Source organism: Anolis sagrei, chromosome 9, assembly GCF_037176765.1.
Source record: "Anolis sagrei isolate rAnoSag1 chromosome 9, rAnoSag1.mat, whole genome shotgun sequence".
NCBI lineage: Eukaryota > Metazoa > Chordata > Lepidosauria > Squamata > Dactyloidae > Anolis > Anolis sagrei.
Window position 1 is genome coordinate 12,069,485 of NC_090029.1, and position 26,393 is coordinate 12,095,877.

A 26,393-nucleotide genomic window follows, 5' to 3' on the forward strand; every position below is an offset into this window, starting at 1 on the left:
TCTAAACTCCGCTAATTTAAAACAGTATGAGATCATGTTAAAAATATGATCAAGGCACAGCAAACGAAAAGTGACGCAGAGCAATTTAGAAACAAGGCAAACCGATATAAATAGGGCTATACCAATGTAAACACAGCAATTCCATGTTTGCTTTGTGAGTGTAAAAGCTGAAACACATCAAAAACAGAGCCACAATTCCACTTTGCCAGCAGTTCCCTTTCCGCAATACGTCCCCCAACACATGATTATTTGTTTGCCCTTTTCCCTTTCTATTTGGGGGGGGGGGGGTTCACCCTCCAAACCTGTGCTAATTATAAAGGTGGACTTCATCCTGGGAAGCAGAAATGCCCGCCATTGGTTTATGTTTTGTGTGTTTTGGTTTTTCGAGGTGGAAGAAACCCAGGCTTTCTTTTTATAACTCGGTGGTGACTCATCTAAGTTTAGGGCTGGCTTTGCCTCTCCTCCTTTTCAGAGCCCGGGGAAGGCGAGCGAGCCTTGCAGCCTTGGATGGTAACCCAATCGAAATGGCCTTGTTTTCTTTGAGTCACCGCGCTCATTGCCTTCCTTTCCTTTCTGCCTGAAACTCAAGAGGCCGCTTTGGGGACGGAAGGAGAACACCAATGGCCTTCCTTCTTCTGGGAAAGCAGTCCCAGGCAAAGGGAGGAGAGGTCCTCTGGAAGGAGAGGTTGGGGAGTGGGCACTTGTCCTCCTTTGGTCCAAGTGGGCTCGAGAGGGAGATGCCAGAGCAGGTTCTGGATCGCAAAACAATTCACCCGGGGGAGAAAGGCAAAAGGAAGGTTCCCACCCAGGTGGTCACCCTCAATTGGGGTGAATCCATGACATTTTTGATACCATGGGGCTCATTGTCCTAAAAACGGAAGCAACCAAAAGGTTCTGTCTCAATTTTGGAATATATATATACATATATACATATATATACATATATATACATATACATACACACACACATATATATATATATAGCGCGCGCGTGTGTGTGTGTACTAGCCGTCCCCTGCCATGTGTTGCTGTGGCCCACTCTGGTGGGCATAGGGGTTCTGTGTGGGAGGTTTGGCCCAATTCTATCGTTGGTGGGGTTCGGAATGCTCTGTGATTGTAGATGATCTATAAATCCCAGCAACTACAACTCCCAATATTCTATTTTCCCCAAACTCCACCAGTGTTCACATTTGGGCATATTGAGTCTTCGTGTAGAGTTTGGTCCAGATCCATCATTGTTTGAGTCCACAGTGCTCTCTGGAAGTAGGTGAACTACAACTCCAAAACCAAAGGACACTGCTCACCAAACCCTTCCAGTATTTTCTGTTGGTCATGGGAGAACTGTGTGCCAAGTTTGGTTCAATTCCATCGTTGATGGAGTTCAGAATGCTCTTGGATCGTAGGTGAACTCTAGATCCCAGCAACTACAACTCCCAAATGACAAAATCACTACCTCTGAGGATTCTTGCCATAGATGCAGGCGAAACGTCAGGAGAAATGCCTCTAGAACATGGCCCTATAGCCTGAAAAAAACCCACAAGAACCTAGTGATTCCAGCCATGAAAGCCTTCGACAATACATAATTTTGATGTTCAGGCAGTGCTTCTGGTAGGGCAGGGCACGGTCCAGAGTGACTCCCAGGTATTTGGGTGCGCTGCAATGCTCCAGTGGGATTCCTTCCCAGGTCATCCTCAGAGCTCGGGATGCTTGTCTGTTCTTAAGGTGAAAGGCACATGTCTGTGTTTTAGATAGATTAGGGATCAGCTGGTTTTCCCTGTAATAGGCAGTAAGAGCACCTAGAGCTTCGGAGAGCTTCTGTTCAACCTTCTCAAAGCTCCCTGCTTGGGCAGTAATGGTAAGAGGGCATGTAACCTTAAGAGAACAATTTGGCAGTGGAACTCTCTCTCTGCCCCGAAGGGAGTGTGGTGGAGGCTCCTTCTTTGGAGGCTTTGAAGCAGAGGCTGGGTGGCCATCTGCCGGGGGTGCTTTGAATATGATTTTACTGCTTCTTGGCAGAATGGGGTTGGACTGGATGGCCCACCAGGTCTCTTCCAACTCTAGGATTCTAGATATAAGGTGACCCCAGAGGGAGAGATGACAGAGGTCCAGAGTGTTGCCATGGAGATGTTATAAAGGAGGCCTTCTCTGAGAGGAAGCAAGCTGCAGAAGGGGGAAAGCAGGGTTTAAGAGGAGAAAACCTGGGTCATTGCTTAGTTCTGGGAAGCTTTGTGGTTTTATCAATGGTCCCATTTGAAAATGCATTCCCATTTTGCGATGTTGGGGCACATCACTTAGTAAACAAGGAGGACTACATTTTTGAGGAGACGACATACAGGCGGAGGGTCCTGGGAGGGCCATTCTCCATTGCTATGCTGGGTCTTCTTTCTCCTAACGGAAGCCTCATTTCTCCTTTCAGTGGCGAAAGCGGTGCTGGGAAGACAGTGGGCGCCAAGTACATCATGGGCTACATCTCCAAAATATCGGGAGGAGGCCCCAAAGTGCAGGTGAGTCTGTCCATCTGCATCCATCCATCAAGAGAGAGAGAAAGTCCCAGTTCCACTCTATTTGGCTTTTTTTTTGCCTGGAATGACATTGTGTCCCATTCTGGGAAATACAATCCAAGAAGGAGATGGGCAAGAGAGGAGGGTTGAAAAAGGCCGGAGGTCCGGAAACTAGGAATTTCTCAGAAGATTCCCATGGCAGGAAGAGAGATTCTGCCAAAAGCTACTCAGGAGGGCAATAGGCTTCTGCCTTGGAGTCTCTATTGGAGTCTCTGAAGGCTTTTAACCCCCCGAGCGAAAGGAGAATAGCAACGCTGCGTTTGTGTTGAGTCCCTCTCATGTTGTGGCAGTGTAGTCCCATGGTATCTGCAGGCAGCATCATGCGATTTATAATCCCACTTTATTTAGACTCCTCTGCCCCCAAACTACCATTATCCCAGGATTCTGTAGTGTGCAATCATTGCAGTTAATGGGACCTCAAAAGTCCACAGATGCGAAAGACGTTTTTGCAGGAGAGAAAGTAAGGAACAGTTTGTCTTCCTGATGCTTTCCGAAACCGCTGTTGGAGCTTGGGAAGCTTGGAAATGGGATGTGTTATTGGACTGCAACTCCCCGAATCCGGCAATGGCCCTGTTGGGATGGCATGGCATGCAATGTTGTAGTTTATGATTATCTGCAGTGTTTTGGTTGACCTCTCTCCCCACTCTTTGGTTCTCCAGCACGTGAAGGACATCATCCTGCAGTCCAACCCTCTCCTGGAAGCCTTTGGAAACGCCAAGACTGTGCGGAACAACAACTCCAGCCGATTCGTAAGCCCTTGCCCCCTCGCCTCCCTTTTTGGTCTGGAAAGCAATGCAGCCGTGCAGGGGAGGCGGGTCTTCCACAGCTCGAGACCCTCAGTGGGACTTGGCCTACATCTCCCACCAGCAGATGCAAGGCGTAGTCTGTCTGAATGGCCTACGTAAACTTATATTGCAGCTGGTATATCGCTACGCATAACTATTACACTATGTAACATGATTTTTGTTCCTGGGTTGTAAATGCCATTTCCTAATGGGTTCTATCATCATAAAAACATGGGAAATGTTTATTAAATAGCACAAACGTTGCTGTTGCGGGGGGAGAGGGAGGGGGGAGGGAGGGGCACCCGGCAGCACACTTTGCGAGAGAGTTCTAATGAATTAAGAATTGCCACCTCATTTGCCGGCCACAAAAACAACAAAGTTTCAGGAGGAGAACAATAATAATAATAATAATAATAATAATAATAATAATAATAATCTTTTTTATACCCCGCCACCATCTCCCCAATGGGGACTCGGAGCGGCTTACATGAGGCCAAGCCCGAACAACAAATGACAATAAAAATAAAACCAAAACACAACCGAAACGCAAACAGTAACAGCAACATCATAATAAAATAAAACATGTAAATACATAACAATATAAAATTACAATAGACACAATCACAATGACAATGGACAGGCTGCATGTAATGATTAAAAGAGAGACTAATTAAAACTAATTTAAAACTCGGGCGAGATTAAAAAGAGACAGATTATTTGCGGAGGAGAGCTCACTATAGCGGGGGTTGTGGAATCAAACTTTCCCACAGAGGGGGGACGACATGTACTCCAATGACAGAATGTTGAGACTAAGCAGTAGTGTGGGATTGTATACCTACTCTCCAAAGACGCAGTGGAAGAGCCAGGTTTTAAGGTCCTTTTTAAAGGTTTCTAGGGTAGGGGCTTTCCTAATTTCTCCAAGTAGTGAGGTCCAAAGTCACAGAGGAGAAAGCTCTCTCCTTTGTGCTTACCAACTACTTTCCAAGTAAGGACTGCACAATTAAACAGGAAATAACACTTTCCAGCCAGGAACAGAACTTTTTTCAAACTTTGTTACATAGTGTTATAGCTTTTTAGCAAGGGTTGCCCACCTTCACTGCAGGAAACCACATTTGGAGACCAATGGACACCCATTTTCCCATCGCATCCATACTGCTTCTTTTTAAATAAACTACCTAGCAGCCTTTATTTATTTTATTTATTTATTTATTTAGTACACTTGTATACCGCTAATATCTCAGCCTAAAACGGTGACTCATTGCGGTTTACAACATTTAAAAACAACAATATTTCAATTAAAAATATAAAACACATACATATACAATACACAGTATTGGGCCACCAATACAGACCAATGCATCTCTTAAATTAAAATCATAATCCAATTTCGTTGTCTGTGATTGCCAGTCCTTGATCAGAGATTTCATCGCATCGGATTAGCCGAATGCTTGCTCAAACATCCATGTCTTGAGTTTTTTCTGAAATTCTATCAGCGAGGAGGCTGATCTTATCTCTATAGGGAGGGCATTCCAAAGCCGCGGGGCCACCACAGAAAAGGCCCTGTCTCTCGTTCCCGCCAGCCGCACCTGTGAAGCAGGCGGGATGGAGAGAAGGGCCTCTCCCGAAGATCTTAGGGTCCTGGTGGGCTGATAGGTCGAGATACGTTCGGATAGATATGTTGGGCCAGAACCGTTTAGGGCTTTAAAGGCCAATGCCAGCACTTTGAATTGGGCCCGGTAGCTAATCGGCAGCCAGTGGAGCTGGTACAGCAGAGGAGTTGTATGCTCCCTGCGCCCTGCTCCTGTTAGTACCATGGCTGCCGCCCGTTGGACTAGTTGGAGCTTTCAAGCCGTCTTCAAAGGCAACCCCACGTAGAGAGCGTTGCAGTAATCAAGGCGGGATGTAACCAGAGCGTGGACTACCGTGGCCAAGTCAGCCTTCCCAAGGTACGGTCGCAGTTGGCGCACGAGTCTTAACTGTGCGAATGCTCCCCTGGTCACCGCCGAAACCTGGGGATCCAGGCTCAGCGATGAGTCCAGGATCACACCCAAACTGCGAACCTGTGTCTTCAGGGGGAGTGCGACCCCGTCTAACACAGGCTGTAACCCTATACCCTGTTCGGCCCTGCGACTGACCAGGAGTACCTCTGTCTTGTCTGGATTCAATTTCAATTTGTTCTCCCCCATCCAGACCGTCACAGCGGCCAAGCACCGGTTCAGGACCTCGACAGCCTCCTTAGTAGCAGGTGGGAAGGAGTGACAGAGTTGGACATCATCTGCGTACAGATGACACCGCACCCCGAAACTCCGGATGATCTCGCCCAGCGGCTTCATGTAGATGTTAAACAACATGGGGGACAGTATTGAACCCTGAGGAACCCCACAAAACAAAGGTTGTGGGGTAGAACAGGAGTCCCCCAGTAACACCTTCTGAGACCGACCCTCGAGGAATGACCGGAGCCACTGCAAAGCAGTACCTCCGAGACCCATTCCCGCGAGGCGTCCCAGAAGGATACCGTGGTCGACGGTATCGAAGGCCGCTGAGAGGTCGAGTAGCACCAACAGGGACACACTCCCCCTGTCGAGCTCCCGACGGAGATCATCCACTAAGGCGACCAAGGCTGTCTCGGTACCATGCCCCGGCCTAAAGCCAGACTGTGCCGGATCCAGATAATCCGTGTCTACCAAGAATGCCTGGAGTTGTGAGGCCACCACACGTTCCATGACTTTGCCCAAAAAGGGGAGATTGGAAACAGGCCGATAGTTGACGAATTGAGTGGGGTCCAGTGATGGTTTCTTCAACAGCGGTTTTATCACAGCTTGCTTTAAGCTGGCTGGAAATATGCCTTCCCGAAGGGAGGCATTAACCACCACCTTAACCCACTCGGCCAATCCCCCTCTGGCCTCCTTTAGAAGCCAGGATGGGCAGGGGTCTAGGATGCATGTGGTAGTTCTCATTCCTCCAAGCACCTTGTCCACATCCTCGGTTTGAACTAATTGAAATGAATCCATCAAAATTGGACAAGCAGATGCTCGTGTTACATCCTCAGAGACTGCCGTTAATATGGTATCCAGTCCAGAGCGGATCAAAGCGACTTTGTCTGCAAAGAACTGAGCAAAGGCTTCACAGCGAGCTGCCGAGTCATCAGGGCACCCATCCTGAATGGTGGGTTTTAACAGGCCTCTGACAACTCGGAACAGTTCAGCCGGACGGTTCTTTGCAGACGCAATAGTGGCCGCAAAGAAAGTTTTCTTTGCGGCTCTTATTGCCACGGCATATGACCTTAAAAAGGACACAAACCGTGTTCGATTTGGCTCACTCGGATCCGAACGCCACACACCCTCTAGTTCCCTCTTCTTTCGCTTCAACGCTGCCAGCTCCTCAGTAAACCAAGGGGCTGATTTAGTTCGGCTACTTGAGAGAGGACGTTCTGGAGCGATCGTGTCTATTGCCCTAGTCATCTCCCCATTCCAGAGAGCGACCAGGGCATCAACAGGATCACCAACCGAGGTGGCGGGGAATTCCCCAAGAGCCATCAGGAATCCCTCCGGATCCATAAGCCTCCTGGGGCGGACCAATTTAATAGGTCCTCCACCTCTGTGGAGGTTAGGGGGTGCAGTAAGTCTAAAGCTGACCAGGTGGTGGTCGGTCCATGGCAACGGAGAGATGGATAACTCCTCAACACCGCCGCCTTCCTCCCATCCCTGACAGAAAACTAAGTCCAATGTATGTCCAGCACTGTGGGTGGGGCCAGATACTTGTTGGGACAGCCCCATGGTCACCATGGTAGACATGAAGTCCTGAGCCGCTCCCGTTAGGGCAGCCTCGGCGTGGACATTGAAGTCCCCCAGCACAAGCAGCCGTTGGGACTCCAGTGCCAGGTCCAAGACCACCCCCGCTAGCTCAGGTAGGGAGACTGTAGTGCAGCGAGGTGGACGGTACACTAGCAGAATCCCTAATCTGTCCCGGTCACCCACCCTCAGGTGGACGCATTCAAAATTTGTTGACTGCGGGATGGGGGTCCTGGTCAGAAGAATGGAATCTCTGTAGACCACTGCAACCCCGCCTCCCCGCCCTCCAGATCTCGGTTGGTGCTGCACAGAGAACCCGGGTGGACAAAGCTGGGTCAAATTTACACCTCCCGCTTCGTCCAGCCAGGTCTCTGTGATGCACGCCAGATCTGCCCGTTCATCCAGGATTAAATCTTGGATGAAAGTTGTTTTACCATTGACAGATCTGGCGTTCAACAGCACCACTTTCAATCCCGAGGGACCGCCAACCTGGTTACACCAACTTACCGTATCAGGAGACCGATTTGGGATTACTAATGTTGTTCTACGTTCCCTAGGCCGAATTAAAGGTCTCCCTTTCCCGTATCTCCCCTTCCCCACCACGACTTCTATGGGGGCTCCTCGGTTAACGGAAGCCTCTCCCTCCTCCATGACGCATTCAACATCCATAATAACAACCCAAGGATCATTGTAGACTGTTTGACATATTACAGCTCCAATTTGCCATGGCTTTGCCTTCCAATCATTTCCCGTTCCTATTATGTTATATTCGGGTCCCCCTGAGCTATTCCATTCCCTCTGACCCACATATGCAATTAGCAACCAGATTAACAAATGCCAGGGAGTGGATGATGACATAAATAGCAGCTGTTAAACACAATCAGGGGGTTTGGTTAAGGCTCTTAGAGTACAGATGGAGACTTATGTCAACACACACGATGGAATAACAATTAAAGTGCGGTGGCTTAACAATTAACCCCAAAGTGCTTAATGAAGTGCGTCATGGAGGCCTAATTCAACGCTAGATGCATCGAATCAATTAAAGTGCTAAAGTTGGTTAAAGTGCCACAGAATAGTAATCTAAAGTGCTAATAGAGTAAAGTGCTAAGATCACACAATTAATAAAGTACTCCACACAACCACACTGAAATTAGTCAGCACAGTTGAGAAGGTGGTCACACAATCAAGGGTAGTTAGCACCATCAGAGGAGGTCAGCACAATTAAGATGATCAGCACAGTTTAAGACAATGGTCAATACAATCAAAGATAGTCAGCACCCTCGAAAAATGGATTGCAAAGTCAAAAGGATCAGCACTGACAGACGGATTAACAACGATCAGCACAGTTTGTCCAAAATTGGATCAGCGAGATGCAAAGGTAGCAGTAATTTGGTCACAGGTGGCCGACTCAGTCTTCCGGGAGGTGGTGGATACCGGGCAAACAGCGAAGGGTAATGGCCAGGTAGCTGTTAATTCAAAAACTGGCTCTATTATCTGTTGCCCGTCGGAGATGGAATTTCTTCAAGGGCCAGAGCGTTAGGAAGATCAACTAAGGCTTTGATGAAGCAGCCTGGCCCTCAAGATGGCGGCAGCGTATCGAGGCCGGCGAGATGGAGCCCAAAATGGCGACACGACGCCGCCCCACGGCGGTCCAGCCAAAACCCAGCTGAAACAAGCCGGAGCGGGGCCCGGGGAACAGTCGGCCCCGGCGCCAGCCAGAGCAGCAGTCAGCCAACGCAAAGGGGTCCGCCGCCTAGGAGGCCAAGCAGCCCGGAGCAACCAACAGCGCACCCGCACGACAGCAACGCCGGTAGAGCCGCTCGGCAGCGGTAACCACAGCCCCGGGGGCCAGGTAACCCAGCGCCGGAGCGAGGCAGCGGGGCAGCCAAACCAGGAAGTCCCGAAGGAAGTCCTGAAGGAAGTCCTGAAGGAAGTCTTGAAGCCACCACGGGCGGCAGCGGTAACGCTGAGCAACCCCAGCAACCCTGGAACAGCAGCGGCACCGACGCCGAGCAGCGGAGACGCCGAAATCTGCCGCGTCCCGTGCCGCCGCAGCAGCCGCAGCAGCCACCGGCCCCAGCGGCGTCCCAGCTCGGCCTCCACGCCAGAGTCGGCGGCCGGCGGCCGAGCCCACGGGGCGCACAATCGGCCGAATCCAGGAGGGGGAAGGAGGGACCCCCCGGGGGGAAGAGAGAACCAACCCAAAGGGACCGTCTACGTACAACTTTGGGTAATGCCTCTGATGGAAGACTGGCAGAATCTCAGCATCCAAGCTGGAATGTAGAAACAGTAGATCCCGAAATCTCTCAGTGTTAGAGTAAAGGGATGGCTTTCCACAGATGATACACCAGGACAATGCAGAATGACATACAGTGTGGGGGAGATGCAGCCAGGACGCTGACCCTCTCCTGTTCTTGCAGGCAGGCTGATAGCAGGGTGTAGCTGGGAGACAGAAGTTCTTAAAGCCTCCTTTCCTGGCTTGCTTTCTCACCAGTGTGGGGGAGATGCAGCCAGGACGCCGACCCTCTCCTGTTCTTTGCAATACTAGATTTGGTAACACAAGTTTTGCTGTGTAATTGCCCTTTGGTGACATTCTTCTTTCCTTGACTTTGTGCACATTGTGTTACACGATTTGTATCATTCCTTCCGGGACATGCATTGTGTTTACATCTCGCTCCTTTATTTGGAAACACTGGTCTTTGTTGCTCTTTTTGCATCTTTTTAAGGTATACACCCTCCTGTAGTTTTGCTGCCAAGAGCCAGGGCGCCCTTTCACAATAAAGTGCCTAAGCCAGTGTATCTCAACCTGGGGGTCGGGACCCCTGGGGGGGGGTCGTGAGGGAGTGTCAGAGGGGTTGCCAAAGACCACCAGAAAACACAGTATTTTCCGTTGGTCTTAGGGGTTCTGTGTGGAAAATTTGGGCCAATTCTATACTTGGTAGGGTTCAGAATGCTCTTTGATTGAAGGTGAACTATAAATCCCACAACTACAACTCCCAAATGTCAAGGTATGTTTTCTCCAAACTCCACCAGTGTTCATATTTGGGCATATTGAATATCCGTGCCAAGTTTGGTTCAGATCCATCATTGTTTAAGTCCACAGTAGTAGTAGTAGTAGTAGTAGTAGTAGTAGTAGTAGTAGTAATAATAATAATCTTTATTTGTACCCTGCTCCATCTCCCCAATGGGGACTCGGTGCAGCTTACATGAGGCAGAGCCCAAAACAACAATTACATGAAATAAAACAAAACCGAAAACACAAATAATAAACAATAATAACGCAATTACATAAAACAAAAGACAACATAGCAATATAAAATTACAAGAAACACAATCACGGTAACATGGGCGAGCTACATGTAATGGATAAAAGAAAATTGGGTAGAAACAGATAAAAAAACTCAGGCGAGATAAACACGAGATAAACAAGGACAGATTATTTGCGAAGGAGAGCTCGTTTTAATGGAGATCGTGGAGCAAAACTTTCCTATGGGGGGAATGCACTCCAATAACAAAGTGCTCTCTGGATGTAGGTGAACTACAACTCCAAAACTCAAGGTCAGTGCCCACCAAACCCTTCCAGTATTTTCTGTTGGTCATGGGAGTTCTGTGTGCCAAGATTGGTTCAATTCCATCATTGGTGAAGTACAGAATGCTCTTTGACTGTAGGTGAACTATAAATCCCAGCAACTACAATTCCCAAAAGACAAATCAATCCCCCCCCCCCAACTCCACCAGTATTCAAATTTGGGTGTAGCGGGTATTTGTGCCAATTTTGGTCCAGTGACTGAAAATACATCCTGCATATCAGATATTTACAATAGCAAAATTACAGTTGTGGAGTAGCAACAAAAATAATTTTATTGTTCGGAGTTGTCACAAAGTGAGGTACTGTATTAAGGGGTCACAACATTAGGAAGGTTGAGAACCACTGGCCTAAGCCATTGTTATTTGTTTCAAAATCTGCCCAAGGCTGGGCCTGGAAAAGGCTCGGACGGAAGGAAGGGAGGGAGGGAGGGAGGGAGGGAGGGAGGGAGGGAGGGAGGAAGGAAGGAAGGAAGGAAGGAAGGAAGTGCTTCTCCTCCTCCCCTCCCCCCGTTTTGGACATGGAGCTTCAGAACCGCTTCAGCATTCAAAAGTAATACGCATGGAAGCCACCCATGGTAAGCGCTCCGGATGTTTCTCCCGTTGCAGGGGAAATACTTCGAGATCCAGTTCAGCCCGGGAGGGGAGCCGGACGGAGGCAAGATCTCCAACTTTTTGCTGGAGAAGTCTCGGGTGGTGATGCGGAACCCTGGGGAGAGGAGCTTCCACATCTTCTACCAGGTACGGCACCTTGGCTGTTTTCAAAATTATTTATTTATTTATTTATTTGCAGCGTTTATATTCCGCCCTTCTCATCCTGCAGGGGACTCAGGGCGGATTACAGTGTACACATATATAGCAAACATTCAATGCCAATTTTGACATACAACATATACAGACATACACAGAGGCTATTTAACTTTTTCTCGCCGCCAGGGGAGCTGTTGCTTTCATCGTCCATCTGCGACACTGATGAAGGACTTCCGCATTCCCCGCATGCTTTTTTGCTGGAGTGCTTTGCTGGAGTCTTTTTTATGGCCTCATAAATCAGTTAATTTAGCCTCCCCACACTTTAAGGTGGTACCTAATTTTCCTACTTGACAGATGCAACTATCTTTCGGGTTGCAAAGGTTGACAACAGGCTACACACAATTGGTTGGAAACCCACTCCAACCCGGGCTGGCTTCGAACTCATGACCTTTTTGGTCAGAGTGATCTTAATGCAGCTGACACTCAGCCAGCTGCGCCACAATCCCGGTTGTTATATTATTAATATTATTATATTACATTAAAATATTATAATGTAATAGTAATAACGCATGATAATAACGCATTCAGGAGTGGATTTCTCTTCCTTCCTCTCACGTCCTGTTGTCTCAGTCCCATTGTTCTTAAGTATGAGTCGTTTGCAAGTCAGAAGTTTGTAACTCGGGGACCTTGGCCTGTCCTGTCTCTTCTGCAATGCCTTGAGACTCTTCTCACAATTCTCCATTGACCCAAGCCATCTCACAGTCCGATCCCTGCTTTTTGTCCTGCAGCTGATCGAAGGCGCCTCAAGCGACCAGCGATCCAGCCTCGGCATCACCAGCATGGATTACTACCACTACCTGAGTCTCTCGGGATCCTACAAGGTGGACGACATCAACGACAAATCCGATTTCCAGGAAACGCTGGTAACCCTCCATACTTCTTCCTCCTCGTTTCCAGATCAGATAAGAAACCGATTTATTGTCGAAGGCTTTCATGGCCAGAATCACTGGGTTGTTGTAGGTTTTTCCTGGCTATATGGCCATGTTCTAGAGGCATTTTCTCCTGACGTTTCACCTGCATCTATGGCAAGCATCCTCAGAGGTAGTGAGTTCTGTTGGAAGTAAGAAAATGGGTTTATATATCTGTGGAATGACCAGGGTGGGACAAAGGACTTTTGTCTGCTGGAGCTAGGTGTGTATGCTTCAACTGACCACCTTGATTAGCATTTAATGGCTTGGAAGTGCCTGGGGGGAATCTTTTATTGAGAGTGATTTGATGTGCCTGATTGGTTACTCTCCGATTGTGGTCAACCCTCCCTTTCTGCAGAGAGCTTCCAAATCTACTAGCAATGTCACAAATTAGATCTCATATAAATGAGCTGCAAATGAATCCATGGATGCTGTGGAGCACTCTCTCAGCCTCCCATAGACGAGGGGCAGTGACAAACCTTCTCTGAACAAATCTGGCCCGGAAAAACACGTATATTGAATTGTTATCTAATTTTTTATTAGATTGTGTGGTGGTTTGCCATTTTGGGTTCCCATGGGGGGGGGGGGGGGGAGAGAAAGGCGGGATATAAATGAGAATGAGAACGATTCATTGATCATGTCAGAAGTGAATTGATGCTAAATGTCCTTTGACCAGTATCTGGCCATTTGGAGTGCCTCTGGTGTTGCTGCAAGAAGGTCCTCCATCGTGCATGTGGCAGGGCTCAAGCTGCATTGCAGCAGGTGGTCAGTGGTTTGCTCTTCTCCGCACTCGCATGCCATGGATTCCACCCTGTAGCCCCATTTCTTGAGGTTCGCTCTGCATCTCGTGGTGCCAGAGCGCAGTCTGTTCAGCGCCTTCCAAGTCGCCCAGTTTTCTGTGTGCCCAGGAGGGAGTCTCTCATTCCATATCAGCTAGTAATTGAGGTTCTGGGTTTTAGTCTGCTACTTGCAAGTGTCTCTGTAGATCTTAGGAAGCTGTTTCTTGATTTAAAGCGTTGGTGTGCTAGCTGTTATCTGAACAGGGGATGGGCCAGAGATTTCAATGCCTTGGTCCTTTAATTATTGGCTGCTACTTTCTGACAGATGTCAGGTAGTGCAGTAATGGCTAAACAGTATAATTTCTCCGGTGGTGTGGGGCGTAGACATCCTGCAATAATGCGGCATGTTTTATTAAAAGCCACATCCACTGTTTTAATATGGTGAGATTTCTTTCACACTGGGCATGTGTACTCAGCAGCAGAGTTGCAAAGCACAAGGGCAGATGTCTTCACTGTGTCTGGTTGTGATCCCCAGGTTGTGCCAGTCAGCTTTTGCATTATATTGTTTCTAGCACTCACTTTTTACTTGATATTCAAGCAGTGCTTCTTGTAAGTCAGAGCACGGTCCAGAGTGACTCCCAAGTATGTTGGTGTGCTGCAACTCTCCAGTGGGATTCCTTCCCAGGTGATCTTCAGAGCTGGAAATGCTTGTCTGTTCTCTATCTATCATATATATCTTTCCACTTCTCCCCCCTCCTAACGCCTCTCCCGCACGGGTTCCTCCTCCTCCTCCACAGCACGCCATGAACGTGATTGGGATCTTTGCGGAGGAGCAGGCGCTGGTGCTGCAGATTGTGGCTGGGGTCCTCCACCTGGGCAACATCAGCTTCAAGGAGGCCGGCAACTACGCCGCCGTGGAGAGCGAAGAGTGTAAGTACCTCCAGGTGAAGGCAGGCTGGCAGACATTGACCTCAGGCCTTTGCACGACCCCAGGCTGCATTCCGGGTTGACCCTGCTGTGGTTTCCTTCCTTCCTTCCTCCCTCCGGCTGCTCGGCAGTCCTGGCCTTCCCAGCCTTCCTGCTGGGCATCGACCAGAGCCGCCTCCGGGAGAAGCTGACCAGCCGGCAAATGGACAGCAAGTGGGGCGGGAAGTCTGAGTCCATCCATGTCACCCTCAACGTGGAGCAGGCCTGCTACACCCGGGACGCCTTGGCCAAGGCCCTCCATGCCCGGCTCTTCGACTTCCTGGTGGAGGTAAGGCATGAATATGAGCGTGAGCTTATCGGTATGAGGTGGGCAGGCCGCTCTCGTAGTGCAGGGACAATAATCTGGTCCTTAATCGCAATAAGACCAAGGAGCTCATAGTGGACTATAGGAACCAGGCATCGGCAGTGGCTGGGAGGGCCTTTGCACAACTAAGACTTGTGCGCCAGCTGCTACCGTACTTCGTGAAGTCTGATTTGGCCAGGGTGGTCCACGCCTTAGTCACCTCCCGATTGGAGTACTGTAATGTACTCTACGTGGGGCTGCCTTTGAAGACGGCTTGGAAATTTCAATTGGTCCAGGTTACTTACTAGGGCGTCTTACAGGGAGCGGTCAACCCCCCCTGTTTAAGGAGCTCCATTGGCCGCCGTTCATTTTCTGATTCCAATTCAAGGTGCTGGTTCTGACCTACAGCAACCCAGTGATTCCAGCCATGAAAACCTTCGACAATACAATTGTAACATAAACAATTAAACATCCGTATAACAATCATTAGTGCCTCAACAGTAAAATCAGAATCCAGTCTCATCATCCGTTATTCCGTATTCCTATGTTCAATTACACTGTTTAATCAAATGCTTGTTCGAACAGCCAGGTCTTCACTTTCCTCCAAAACGCCAGCAGGGAGGGGGCTAACCTGATATCTGTAGGCAGGGTGTTCCACAGCTGAGGGGCCACCACTGAGAAGGCCCTGTCTCTTGTTCCTGCTAAGCGTGCCTGTAATGCAGGCGGGACCGAGAGCAGGGCCTCCCCAGATGATCTTAGTGTCCTAGTTGGTTCATAGGAGGAGATGAGTTATTATTATTATTATTATTTACTGCATTTGTATACCACTCTTCTCAGCCCTTAGGTGACTCGGAGCGGTTTACAACAATTCAACAGTATACGTAGTACAGACAATAGGCATTTAAAACAATAGCATCACAATCAATAAACATAGCATCAATACAAAATTACATCAGTATAGCAAATCCATCAGGTCTCATCACTAGAATCAGTATCCAATCTCGAGCTCGGAGAGGAAAGTAGGGCCAGAATCGTTTAGGGCTTTATAGGCTAACGCCAGCACTTTGAATTGTGCCCGGTAGCAAACTGGCAGCCAGTGGAGCTGGCACAACAGAGGAGTCTTATTGTTATTGCTTGTATTGATGTATTGTGGGCTCGGCCTCATGTAAGCCGCACCGAGTCCCTTGGGGAGATGGTAGCGGGGTATAAATAAAGTATTATTATTATTATTATTATTCCTCAATTAATGCAATGTTTCGGTTCTGGCCCTACCTACCTCTCCGAACGCATCTCCTCCTATGAACCGACTAGGACATTAAGATCGTCCGGGGAGGCCCTGCTCTCGGTCCCGCCCACATCACAGGCGCGGTTGGCGGGGACGAGAGACAGGGCCTTCTCGGTGGTGGCCCCCCGGCTGTGGAACGCCCTACCTATGGACATCAGACAGGCCCCCTCACTGCTGGCATTCCGGAGGAAGGTCAAGACCTGGCTTTATGAACAAGCGTTCGGCTAATTGTGCAATGAAACACAGTAAGATGGTACAACCGGACATAGGAATTGGTATAAAGGATTATGATTGCGGATTCTGATTTTGATTTGTTTGCTGAGGCGCACGTCTAGGTTAATGATTGCTTGTTTTGATATGTTTTATATAATGTGTTTTAACTGCTTTTCGATGTTGTTGTGTCAACCTTTACTATGTAAACCGCCTTGAGTCGCCTTTTTTTGGCTGAGAAAGGCGGTATAGAAGTAAAGCAAATAAATAAATAAATAATGTTATCGGTATCTATTTTTATTTTGGAATTTACCAGTAGCTGCTGCATTTCCCACTCTCGGCTGATACTCGAGTCAATCCGTTTGCCCAGTTTTTTTTGTGATAAAATTAGGTGCCTTGGCTTATATTTGGGTCGGCTTATACTCGGGTATATACGATATTTCTGGGATGATTTGTCCATTTCGAGTGCTGGAAATGCCCGCAAAGATTCCAAAGAAGGAGGAACTTTGCCAAACTTTGGCCTTGTTCAGTGTGACTCAGCGGCTGAGTTTTCCTTCCCAGCCTTGATGCCTTTTCCTCCTGCCTGTTGTCTTTCTTTCCTCCCTTGCCCCCCCCCCCCCCCTCCGTTCCATTAGTCCATAAACAAGGCGATGGAAAAAGACCATGAAGAATATAACATCGGTGTCCTGGACATCTATGGCTTCGAAATATTTCAGGTAAGGAGGAAATGATGCTGCTCGGCATACCACGGTGGTACACGCTCTGGTCACATCCCGCCTTGACTACTGCAACGCTCTCTACGTGGGGCTGCCCTTGAAGACGGCCCGGAAGCTTCAGCTAGTCCAGCGCGCGGCAGCCATGTTACTAACAGGAGCAGGACGCAGGGAGCATACAACGCCCTTGTTGTTCCAGCTCCACTGGCTGCCGATCTGCTACCGGGCCCAATTTAAGGTGCTGGTGTTATCCTACAAAGCCCTAAACGGTTCCGGCCCAAAATACCTTTCGGACCGCATCTCGGCCTATGAGCCCACGAGGACCTTGAGATCGTCTGGGGAGGCCCTTCTCTCGATCCCGCCTGCTTCACAGGCACGTCTGGCCTGGCACGAGAGAAAGGGCCTTCTCGGTGGTGGCCCCCCGGCTGTGGAACACCCTCCCTGTTGACATCAGACAGGCGCCCTCCCTTATGTCCTTCCGCAAGAGCCTGAAGACATGGCTATTCGAGAAGGCATTTAACTGAGTGCTACAGTAATTGCTACAGTAACTGGAAATGACAACTGGAACGGAATATGGACTACGAGACTGGTTATGATTCTATGATAAGACGGAGCGGATTATCTTAGTGTAATTAGATGATTGTGTATTAGTGATATGTTGGTTTTTGTCGTTGTAGCTTATTGTAAATTGTTTTTATATGTTGTACACCGCCGCGAGTCGCTCTAGGGCTGAGAGCGGCGGTTAACAAATGCATCAAATAAATAAATAAATAAATACCAGGAAGGGTGAGGGAGAAGACCCTCCAGGAGGGAAGGAAAGTGCGCTTTTGAAGGAAAGGAGTTTTGCGAAATGCTGCTGCAAAAGGAAAGCCTGTTTGTAAGGGAAGTGCCAGGCGCTTGCTTAAGGAACAAAGAGGCGCTTCTCTCAGCCTTTTTGACTGGGCATCGGCCCAATCATGGCTGTTCTGCGGTTATGAAAATCCAGGCCTTGGGAAGGGTTTTTGAGAATTTCAGCTGCTGAACCCTCTGGTGAGGCTCCTCCTGCCTGAATATAAACATTAAGATAGATCTACAGAGCCCAATAGTTTCAGTATTGACCTCAAAAGCCTCATTGGTTCAGAGGGCTTTTTGTATGTCTTTTTCAGTCAGTCAGTAGCCTTTATTTCGGTCAACAAACCATCGGCTAAGTCAAGTGAAAGTAGAATGATGAAATACAACAATTTACAATTAATAACATCACATTTGGCTTATAATTAATAAAAACAAGTATCACCATTCGCTATCGGATGAATGGCTGTCTATATGATCTAAAACAGGAACTGACTGCAAGTTAATAATAAGTCTCCCGAGTACTCTTTGTTACACTCAGCCTTTACAGGTTATTCATGAAGCACTTGCGGCTTTTTGCCGCTGCAAACAGAAATTTGGCCACCTCTTCCGTTACCCTTTTATCAAGATCAGACAGTAAATAAGTGCAGTACCAACTTAGGGATCTTCCTGGCCACTTGGTGAGTAGAGGGCATATTAACCTTAGTCTATCATCCTTGTAAATTGTGCACATAAAAAGTACATGTGTTACAGTTTCAATTTTACCCTCCCCGCATGGGCAAACTCTGTGTTCGTAATCAGTCCCTTTGTATCTGCCCTCTAGTATGGCTGATTTGAGGGCATTGAATCTGGCCCAACTGAAAGCAAGGCGAAATTTTGGGATGTTTAAATTTTCTAAGTATTTGGCACCTCCCAAAGAATTAAATGTTAGGCCTAAACTCAATGGAAAGCATGTGGAGTGCGCCAGAGTCATTGAGTCTTGTTTGTCTATGTCACTGATCCGTTCCGCTAAGATCTGCATTAACTTTTTATGCTCAAAACCACTCAATATATTCTCTGAGAGGCCCATCTGCCTGAGTTTCTGATTTAGCGCTTTGATTCGGTGGGATTTAAAGAGGTCTTTTTGAATCAGAAATGTATATCCCGCTTCAGGCCCTTTGTGCACCCTCTCCATCCAGTATCCTAGGGCCCTTCTCCAAGCCAGTGATTCGAGTGAGGCTGTTCCTGATTCCAGTCTTAAAACAGCAGATGGAACACAACTGGGGACAGCAAACAGTTTTCTAAGAAACCCTGATTGAACTTGTTCTACTTTAGATGTGAAGCCTGTGATCCATACTGGAATTGCGTATAATAATTGGGCTGTTACCTTTGCTTGGAAGACCTTTGTTGCTGCTGGATGTATGTCTTTTTGTGTTTTGTTTCCTTCCAGAAAAACGGCTTTGAGCAGTTCTGCATCAATTTTGTCAATGAAAAGCTGCAGCAGATCTTTATCGAACTGACGCTGAAAGCAGAACAGGTACACAAGGGAGCGCGGGTGGCCCTCAAGGGCCCCAGGTGGCCCTTGCCGAGGAAAAGGTTGCAGCAGCCACGGGCCAACTTTGACCCTCCTGGTGGAGTTCTCAACTCAGATTCCCACAATTCCTAACAGCCAGTAGGAAGAACTTCCACACTATAAGGAGAGCTGTTCAGCAGAGGAACTCTCTGCTTCAGAGTCCAGTAGGAGCTCCTACCTTGGAAGCTTTTAAACAGATGCTGGGTGGCCATCTGTTGGGGGTGCCTTGATTGTGCTTTTCCTGCATTACAGAATAAAGGGGGTTGGGCTGGATGGCCCACGTGGCCTCTTCCAACTCCATTAGTCTATGATTCAAAGGGCCCTGTATGGTTTGAAGAGGTGCCTGTGACAACGTATCCTTGAACGTTGATGCGGCTTGGTTCTGCCTGGGCTTAGGTGCACCTAACGGGCCTTATTTCACACCTGGAGTCCCAGCCTCTCACACCCTTCCCTTCTGTCCCTCAGGAAGAATACGTCCAAGAAGGGATCCGCTGGACGCCCATCGACTACTTCAACAATAAGATTGTGTGCGACCTCATAGAGAACAAAGTGGTAAGTGAGCAGGGCTGGCTTGTGCTGGCAGGGGCGCCTCCCCCAGAACTGGAAAGCGAGGATGGAAATTGAGGGAGAAAGCCAGCAAAAGGTTAAGGCAGAGGGAAGGAGGGTGGCCTGGCAGGGCTTGAAAGAAGGATGACGCTCCTTGCGAGTCAAAGCGGCAGAGCAGCTGGGGCTTTAGAGGGGAAATTGGGGAGATGGAAGTGGGAGAAGGATCAAGAGGAGGGCTCTGTGACCTGAAGAAAAGTGAGTTCAGGAAGGAGGGGAGGGAGGGAGAGAGGGAGGGAGGGAGGAAGGAAGGAAGGAAGGAAGGAAGGAAGGAAGGAAGGAAGGAAGGAAGGAAGGGGGAGGGAGGGAGGGAAGGAAGGAAGGATGAATGGAAGGAAGGAAGGAAGGAAGGAAGGAAGGGGGAGGGAGGGAGGGAAGGAAGGAAGGATGAATGGAAGGAAGGAAGGAAGGAAGGAAGGAAGGAAGGAAGGAAGGAAGGAAGGAAGGAAGGAGTGAAGGAAGGAAGGAAGGAAGGAAGGAAGGAAGGAGCAATGGAAGGAAGGAAGGAAGGAAGGAAGGAAGGGGGGAGGGAGGGAGGGAGGGAATGAAGGAAGGAAGGAAGGAAGGGGGGAGGGAGGGAGGGAATGAAGGAAGGAAGGAAGGGAGGGGGGAGGGAGGGAATGAAGGAAGGAAGGAAGGAAGGAAGGAAGGAAGGAAGGAAGGAAGGAAGGAGTGAAGGAAGGAGCGAAGGAGGGAGGAAAGAAAGGAAGGATGGAAGGAAGGAAGGGGAGGGAGGGAGGGAGGAAAGGAAGGAGCGAGGGAGGGAAGGAAGGGAGCGAAGGAGGGAGGGAGGGAGGGAGGGAGGGAGGGAAGGAAAATGGCTGGAAGGAAGAAGAAGGACAATGCAGCAGAGAACTGTGAATGAATGAGAGAGGAAAAGCTTGCGCACTCGTGTTTGGAGCTCCCAACTATGAAAAGGCAGAGTTGCACCTGTCGTGAGGAACTACTTTCCCGTTACACACCCAATACCTTTGCCTGGCCACAATCAATCTATTGCACTTGATCCTCCCCACTTTTAGTGTCTTGCTTGGGGAGAGACCCTAGGGCAGGCCTGAGCCAGCTTGGGTTCTCCTCCAGGTGTTCTGGACTCCAGTTCCTAACACCCTGCTGGCCTGCCCTGGGGGTCCCGGGGTAGCCTTTGAAAGGGATGTGGCAGCGGCAGCAGGTCCTTCCTCTTTCTCCTCCTCGACCTGTTCTTTGGTGCCCGCAGAACCCGCCGGGCATCATGAGCATCCTGGACGATGTCTGCGCCACGATGCACGCAGTGGGCGAGGGGGCCGACCAGACGCTGCTCCAGAAGCTCCAGATGCAGATCGGGACCCACGAGCACTTCAACAGTTGGAACGAGGGCTTCATCATCCACCACTACGCCGGGAAGGTGAGCAGCGGGGACTTCGCCTCCCTTTCCAGGCGGAATGTCGACAAGATGGAGGTTGGGGCCCATTGGGGGCGGGGGCGTGTTGCCACTGATGCCTTCTGCTGTTACACTTGTAGGGAAATAGACCTGCATTCATTCGAATCTCATGCTCACCTCTTTTTTTGGCTGAATGACTTGGATTCGCCTCATACAGTCATCTTAATGCTGGGCCAAAGCCAAAGGGATGCTGCTTTTGCAAATCTCTCATTGAATGGCTCCATGTGATGCGTTCCTGGAAGTTTGGTGAGGCATCAGCATCCTTTGGCAGAGCGGGTTCAAGGCCTTGCCCAACTCCAGCCCCCACAATCCAAGGGAATTCAAGTGGATTAATTCTACCGCATCGGTGCGCCACTAGGCTTTCTTCTCCATGGCTGGAAGCTTTGGTGTCCCAACACTTTTGTTTACAAAGTAATCCTAAGCAGGCAGCCACTGTAATGTGCAACTTTATTGGCCAAGTGACAAAGAGGGCCCTTTCTACACATTCCATCCAGTAGCAAATGCATTTTTGCGTTTCGAGTTTTCAAGAATGGAAGTGTGCTTTCAGTCCGATGGCGCAGGAGGCTTGAGTCAAGATGGGTAGTCGTTCCATGGGAGTTTATTTCTGTTGCGCCAACTCCACTGGCTGCCAATCGGCTTCCTAGCACAATTCAAAGTGCTGGTGTTAACCTATAAAGCCCTAAACAACTCCAGCCCAGTTTACCTGTCCGAACGGATTTTCCCCTATGAACCATCAAGGTTGTTAAGGTCTTCTGGAGCGGCCCTGCTCTCGGTCCCACCACCTTCGCAATCGTGTCTGGTGGGGACGAGAGACAGGGCCTTCTCGGTGTTAGCCCCTCGGCTGTGGAACTCTCTCCCGATAGAGATCAGATCTGCTCCCTCCCTCCTGACTTTCAGAAAGATGGTAAAATCTTGGCTCTGGAATTTAGCAGTCTCAGATTGATGATCGAATCAATAACTGTTGACTATAAGGCGGATGGTGATGAATTTGTGATTTACCTTGACGAATTGGCTTTATGTAATCCTTGATCTGTGTTTTAATATGTTTTAATGTATTAATGTACTATGATGTTATTATGCTTTAGTTTATTTGTATATTGATTCTCTGTTGTTAGTCAGCTTGAGTCCCTCCTCAGAGGTCGAGAAGACCGGGTTATAAAATGTATTATTAATTCTTTACTTCATTTATATACCACTTTTCTCAGCTCTCAGGCGACTCAAATGTCTAAATAAATAAATAATAAATAATTCTCCAACATCTAAGTCAATCCCCAAATCCAGGGGTGGCTGGCAGGGCCCAAAATTATAGGGCGGGGGGGGGGGGGTGCTGCTGTTTACCCAAGAACTACTGGCTGTCTCTCCCTCTTCTTTATGGGCAGCATCTTAACCTTTACTTAGACCTCTTCCCATGCTAAAAAGTGGGATTGAAAGGGAGCCAGCATGGTCTTGTGAACATCCACTTTGTCCCAAAACTGTCCACAGCACATGTTCTTTTAGCTTCACATCCCCACCCTCCCTTGCCATAAAAATGTCCCTCCTGCTTTGCATGTCCTTCTTCCCATCCTTAGGTGTCCTATGACATGGACGGCTTCTGCGAGAGGAACCGAGATGTCCTCTTCACAGACCTGATTGAACTCATGCAAAGCAGCGAACTGTACGTGGGCAGCAGGGTTTGAGGGGGGAAGCCAATAAACAAGCAAGCAAACAAGCCCCGCAATAAAGCGCTCTGACTCCGTTCTTCCTCCTCCGTCTGTCTGTCTTCTAGACCTTTCATCAAGGCGTTGTTTCCGGAGAGCCTCCAGGTCGAGAAGAAAGGCCGACCGACGACGGCTGGCAGCAAGATCAAGGTGGGTTATGGGATGGAGAGAGCAGCCACAGGAAGAACGTTGGGCACTGTAGTAGCAGGAGTATGTTCCTTGGCTTTATTAGCTCCGTGGCATCATCAAAGCAGATCTGTGTGGGAAGGTTCTAGTGAGAGGAGGCCAGTGTCGAAATGAATCCAAGTAGGAGAACCAGGCCGAATCCCCCAAGGACGCACTGCAGAGAGGCTCCCCAAAGGATGCTATAGCGAAATTAAAGGCTATCTAGTAGGGCTGGGCAACCACGGAAAAAATTGTTTCTAAATTCGATTCGTTTTTAGAGGGTTTTTGCGTTTCGTTTTTTAAAAGAATTCCGAAATTTTTCTTTTAAAAAGTTCGATATTTACGAAATTTCGAAAATTACAAAACAATTTCGAAACAATAATGAATTGATTCGTTAATGGCAGACGTGATTGCGCAATACGCTAAAAAACCCTCCAAATGGGACAGGGGGAACTTCTGAAGCTTCCCTCTCCCTCTTTTGTTGACTGTTGGTGTGATAATTTATTTTTTATCACTGATAAAACAAACAACGACTATAAAACTTGCACCAGACATACGGAAATAATAACGAAATAATAACGAAACAATTACGAAATAATAACGAAACAATTACGAAACAATTACGAAATGAATTGGAAAAATTCGTTTCGTTTTTTAGTTGCTCCTGAATGGTTCAATATCGCTTCATTATAAAAAAAAATAACGAATTAATAACGAATTACGATATTAACGAACGAAACCGCCCAGCCCTACTATCTAGGGCAGGGGGGAACAACGAATCCCACCGCTGTGACCAATATAGTAAAGTTAAAGGCTGTCTGGGCAGGGTGGACAAACAATCAATCCCACCTCTGCCCCTCAAGGCAAGGGAAAATAAAATATTATAAATGACCGAATGTTCTTGGTAGTATTAGCCGCCGCCACCTCAGAATTATTGGTCTGAGGGACCAAAGGTGTGAATGTGTTTTAGGTAAGGTGTGTTTGTGCCCTTGTTCTCCTATGGCTTCTTCACTGGCTGACTAGACTTTTAAAATGGTTTGACAGAGTGAGTTCTGAGGAACTGGATAGACTGAGGCATACACCAGTTAAAAGTTAACTAGAAAGAGTTTATTGAACTTGGAACAAATATCACCTCATAGCATGAGGGGTACAGAAGCGTAATTCAGGTGTAGAGACTTAGTTTCTTAAACAAGTAGTTCCACTGACAGTAAAGCTTTTATCAACTGTGAGATTCCTTCAACACACTGCTCTATTTTTAGAAACAGTAACACTTGGAGAACAGATCCCTATCTGTCTCTCCCACAGGGCAATAAACTCCTTTATACTTTCCTCAAGTATAATCAGACAAGTCTTTCTGTTACTGTCCTTACTAATACAGTAACCCTAGCCCTTGTCTGTCTGCTTATTCCCTATTCTAAAGGCTCACTTAAAACTTTCTTTCCCTGTCAGATCCCTACTGTAGCTTCCTATCTTAAAATCACAACCTTCCTTGTCTGATGTCAAGACACTTCTCCCTCTCTGTCAAAAGCTGACAGCTTATTTTCCCTCTCTCAACCGACTCCTCCCCCAATTGCTATACCCAATTAGGAGTCGGCTTGACTCCTCCTCCTGCTCTGCCTGCCTTCCAAGATGACAGCTACTGTCATGCAGGCTTCGGCCTTGTCGTCTTAAAGGTAGATTTCATCACAGATGCCCTGAATAACTCCTGTGTTCAGAAGATAGACCTGTTTCCCCTCCACAACCCCAACAGTTCTGGGCTCAGATTACCTGTCTGAATGTATCTCCTGCTATGAACCATCACAAAGCTTAAGATCATCAGGAGAGGCCCTGCTCTCGATCCCACCACTCTCGCAAATGCGGTTGGTGGGGACGAGAGACAGGGCCTTCTCGGCTGTGGCCCCCTGTCTGTGGAACTCTCTCCCTAAGGACATCAGGTTGGCCACCTCCCTCCTGTCTTTAAGAAGACAACTGAAGACCTGGCTCTGGGGCCCAGGCGTTCGATTAGAGGACAGCGGCAATAGGAAAAGGAAATTTGGATTTTCGCGACATGTTCTCCAGACCCTTAAACAGGCCTCTGTTTAAAAGCCTCTGTTTAAAAGGTGTCTCCACCACACTCTGAGGCAGAGAGTTCCACTGCTGAATGGCTCTCACAGTCAGGAAGTTCTTCCTCATGTTCAGATGGAATCTCCTTTCTTGTAGTTTGAAGCCATTGTTCCGCGTCCTAGTCTCCAGGGAAGCAGAAAACAAGCTTGCTCCCTCCTCCCTGTGGCTTCCTCTCACATATTTATACATGGCTATCATGTCTCCTCTCAGCCTTCTCTTCTTCAGGCTAAACATGCCCAGCTCTTTAAGCCTCTCCTCATAGGGCTTGTTCTCCAGACCCTTGATCATTTTAGTCGCCCTCCTCTGGACACATTCCAGTTTGTCAATATCTCTCTTGAATTGTGGTGCCCAGAATTGGACACAATATTCCAGGTGTGGCCTAACCAAGGCGGAATAGAGGCTCGGCTTAGTTTGGTTTTACTGGCACGTTAATCTATTAATTTATTGTTAAATTTTATTGATGATGTACAATGTTTTAAAATGATTTTATTGTAAGTTGTAGTTTTTGTGGTATTTATGTTGTATTGTCGAAGACTTTCATGGCTGGAATCACTGGGTTGTTGTAGGTTTTTTCGGGCTGTATGGCCATGGTCTGGAGGCATTCTCTCCTGACGTTTCGCCTGCATCTATGGCAAGCATCCTCAGAGGTAGTGAGGTCTGTTGGAACTAGGAAAATGGGTTTATATATCTGTGGAAAGACCAGAGTGAGACAAAGGACTCTTGTCTGCTGGAGCTAGGTGTGAATGTTTCAACTGACCACCTTGATTAGCATACAATGGGCTGACTGTGCCTGGAGCAAACTTTTGTTGAGAGGTAATTAGATGTCCCTGCCTGCTTCCTCTCTGTTGTGCTGTTGCAGTTTTAGAGTTTTTTAAATACAATTTCAACAGAAAGGAGGAAACCATGAAAATGAACAGTATTAAAAAAATTTAGAACTCGGTGAACGTTGGCCACTAGATTGGCTTTTTAGTTGTTATTGTATTAATTGAATGTTTTAACTATTGTGGTTATTGTTGTTATGTATTTTATCTGTTGAATTGTTGGCTACCAGTATTAAAAAACTCTAAAATTGCAACAGCACAACAACAGAGAAGAAACAAACAAGGACATCTAATCACCTCTCAACAAAAGTTTGCTCCAGGCACAGTCAGCCCATTGTATGCTAATCAAGGTGGTCAGTTGAAACATTCACACCTAGCTCCAGCAGACAAGAGTCCTTTGTCTCACCCTGGTCTTTCCTGAGCGGGGAATCTGACCCCAGTCTTTAGAGCTGACGTCCTGCACCAAACCTCCTGCTTTTAGAACATGCAGTCTCTTGGGTTGGAAGGCACTGA

General features: G+C 48.0%; 1 protein-coding gene across 1 annotated transcript in view; it reads left to right on the plus strand.

Moving 5' to 3' along the window:
- MYO1E (myosin IE) overlaps positions 1-26,393 on the plus strand; it is a 118,173-nt gene that overhangs the window by 62,307 nt on the left and 29,473 nt on the right. Inside the window, exons 5-16 of the mRNA XM_067471288.1 lie at positions 2,417-2,504; positions 3,221-3,310; positions 11,332-11,463; positions 12,261-12,395; positions 14,017-14,149; positions 14,278-14,474; positions 16,620-16,700; positions 18,955-19,041; positions 19,543-19,629; positions 20,891-21,058; positions 22,663-22,748; positions 22,860-22,941. Of these exons, the coding sequence (XP_067327389.1) occupies positions 2,417-2,504; positions 3,221-3,310; positions 11,332-11,463; positions 12,261-12,395; positions 14,017-14,149; positions 14,278-14,474; positions 16,620-16,700; positions 18,955-19,041; positions 19,543-19,629; positions 20,891-21,058; positions 22,663-22,748; positions 22,860-22,941 (1,366 nt within the window). The remainder of the gene's footprint in view (positions 1-2,416; positions 2,505-3,220; positions 3,311-11,331; positions 11,464-12,260; positions 12,396-14,016; positions 14,150-14,277; positions 14,475-16,619; positions 16,701-18,954; positions 19,042-19,542; positions 19,630-20,890; positions 21,059-22,662; positions 22,749-22,859; positions 22,942-26,393) is intronic.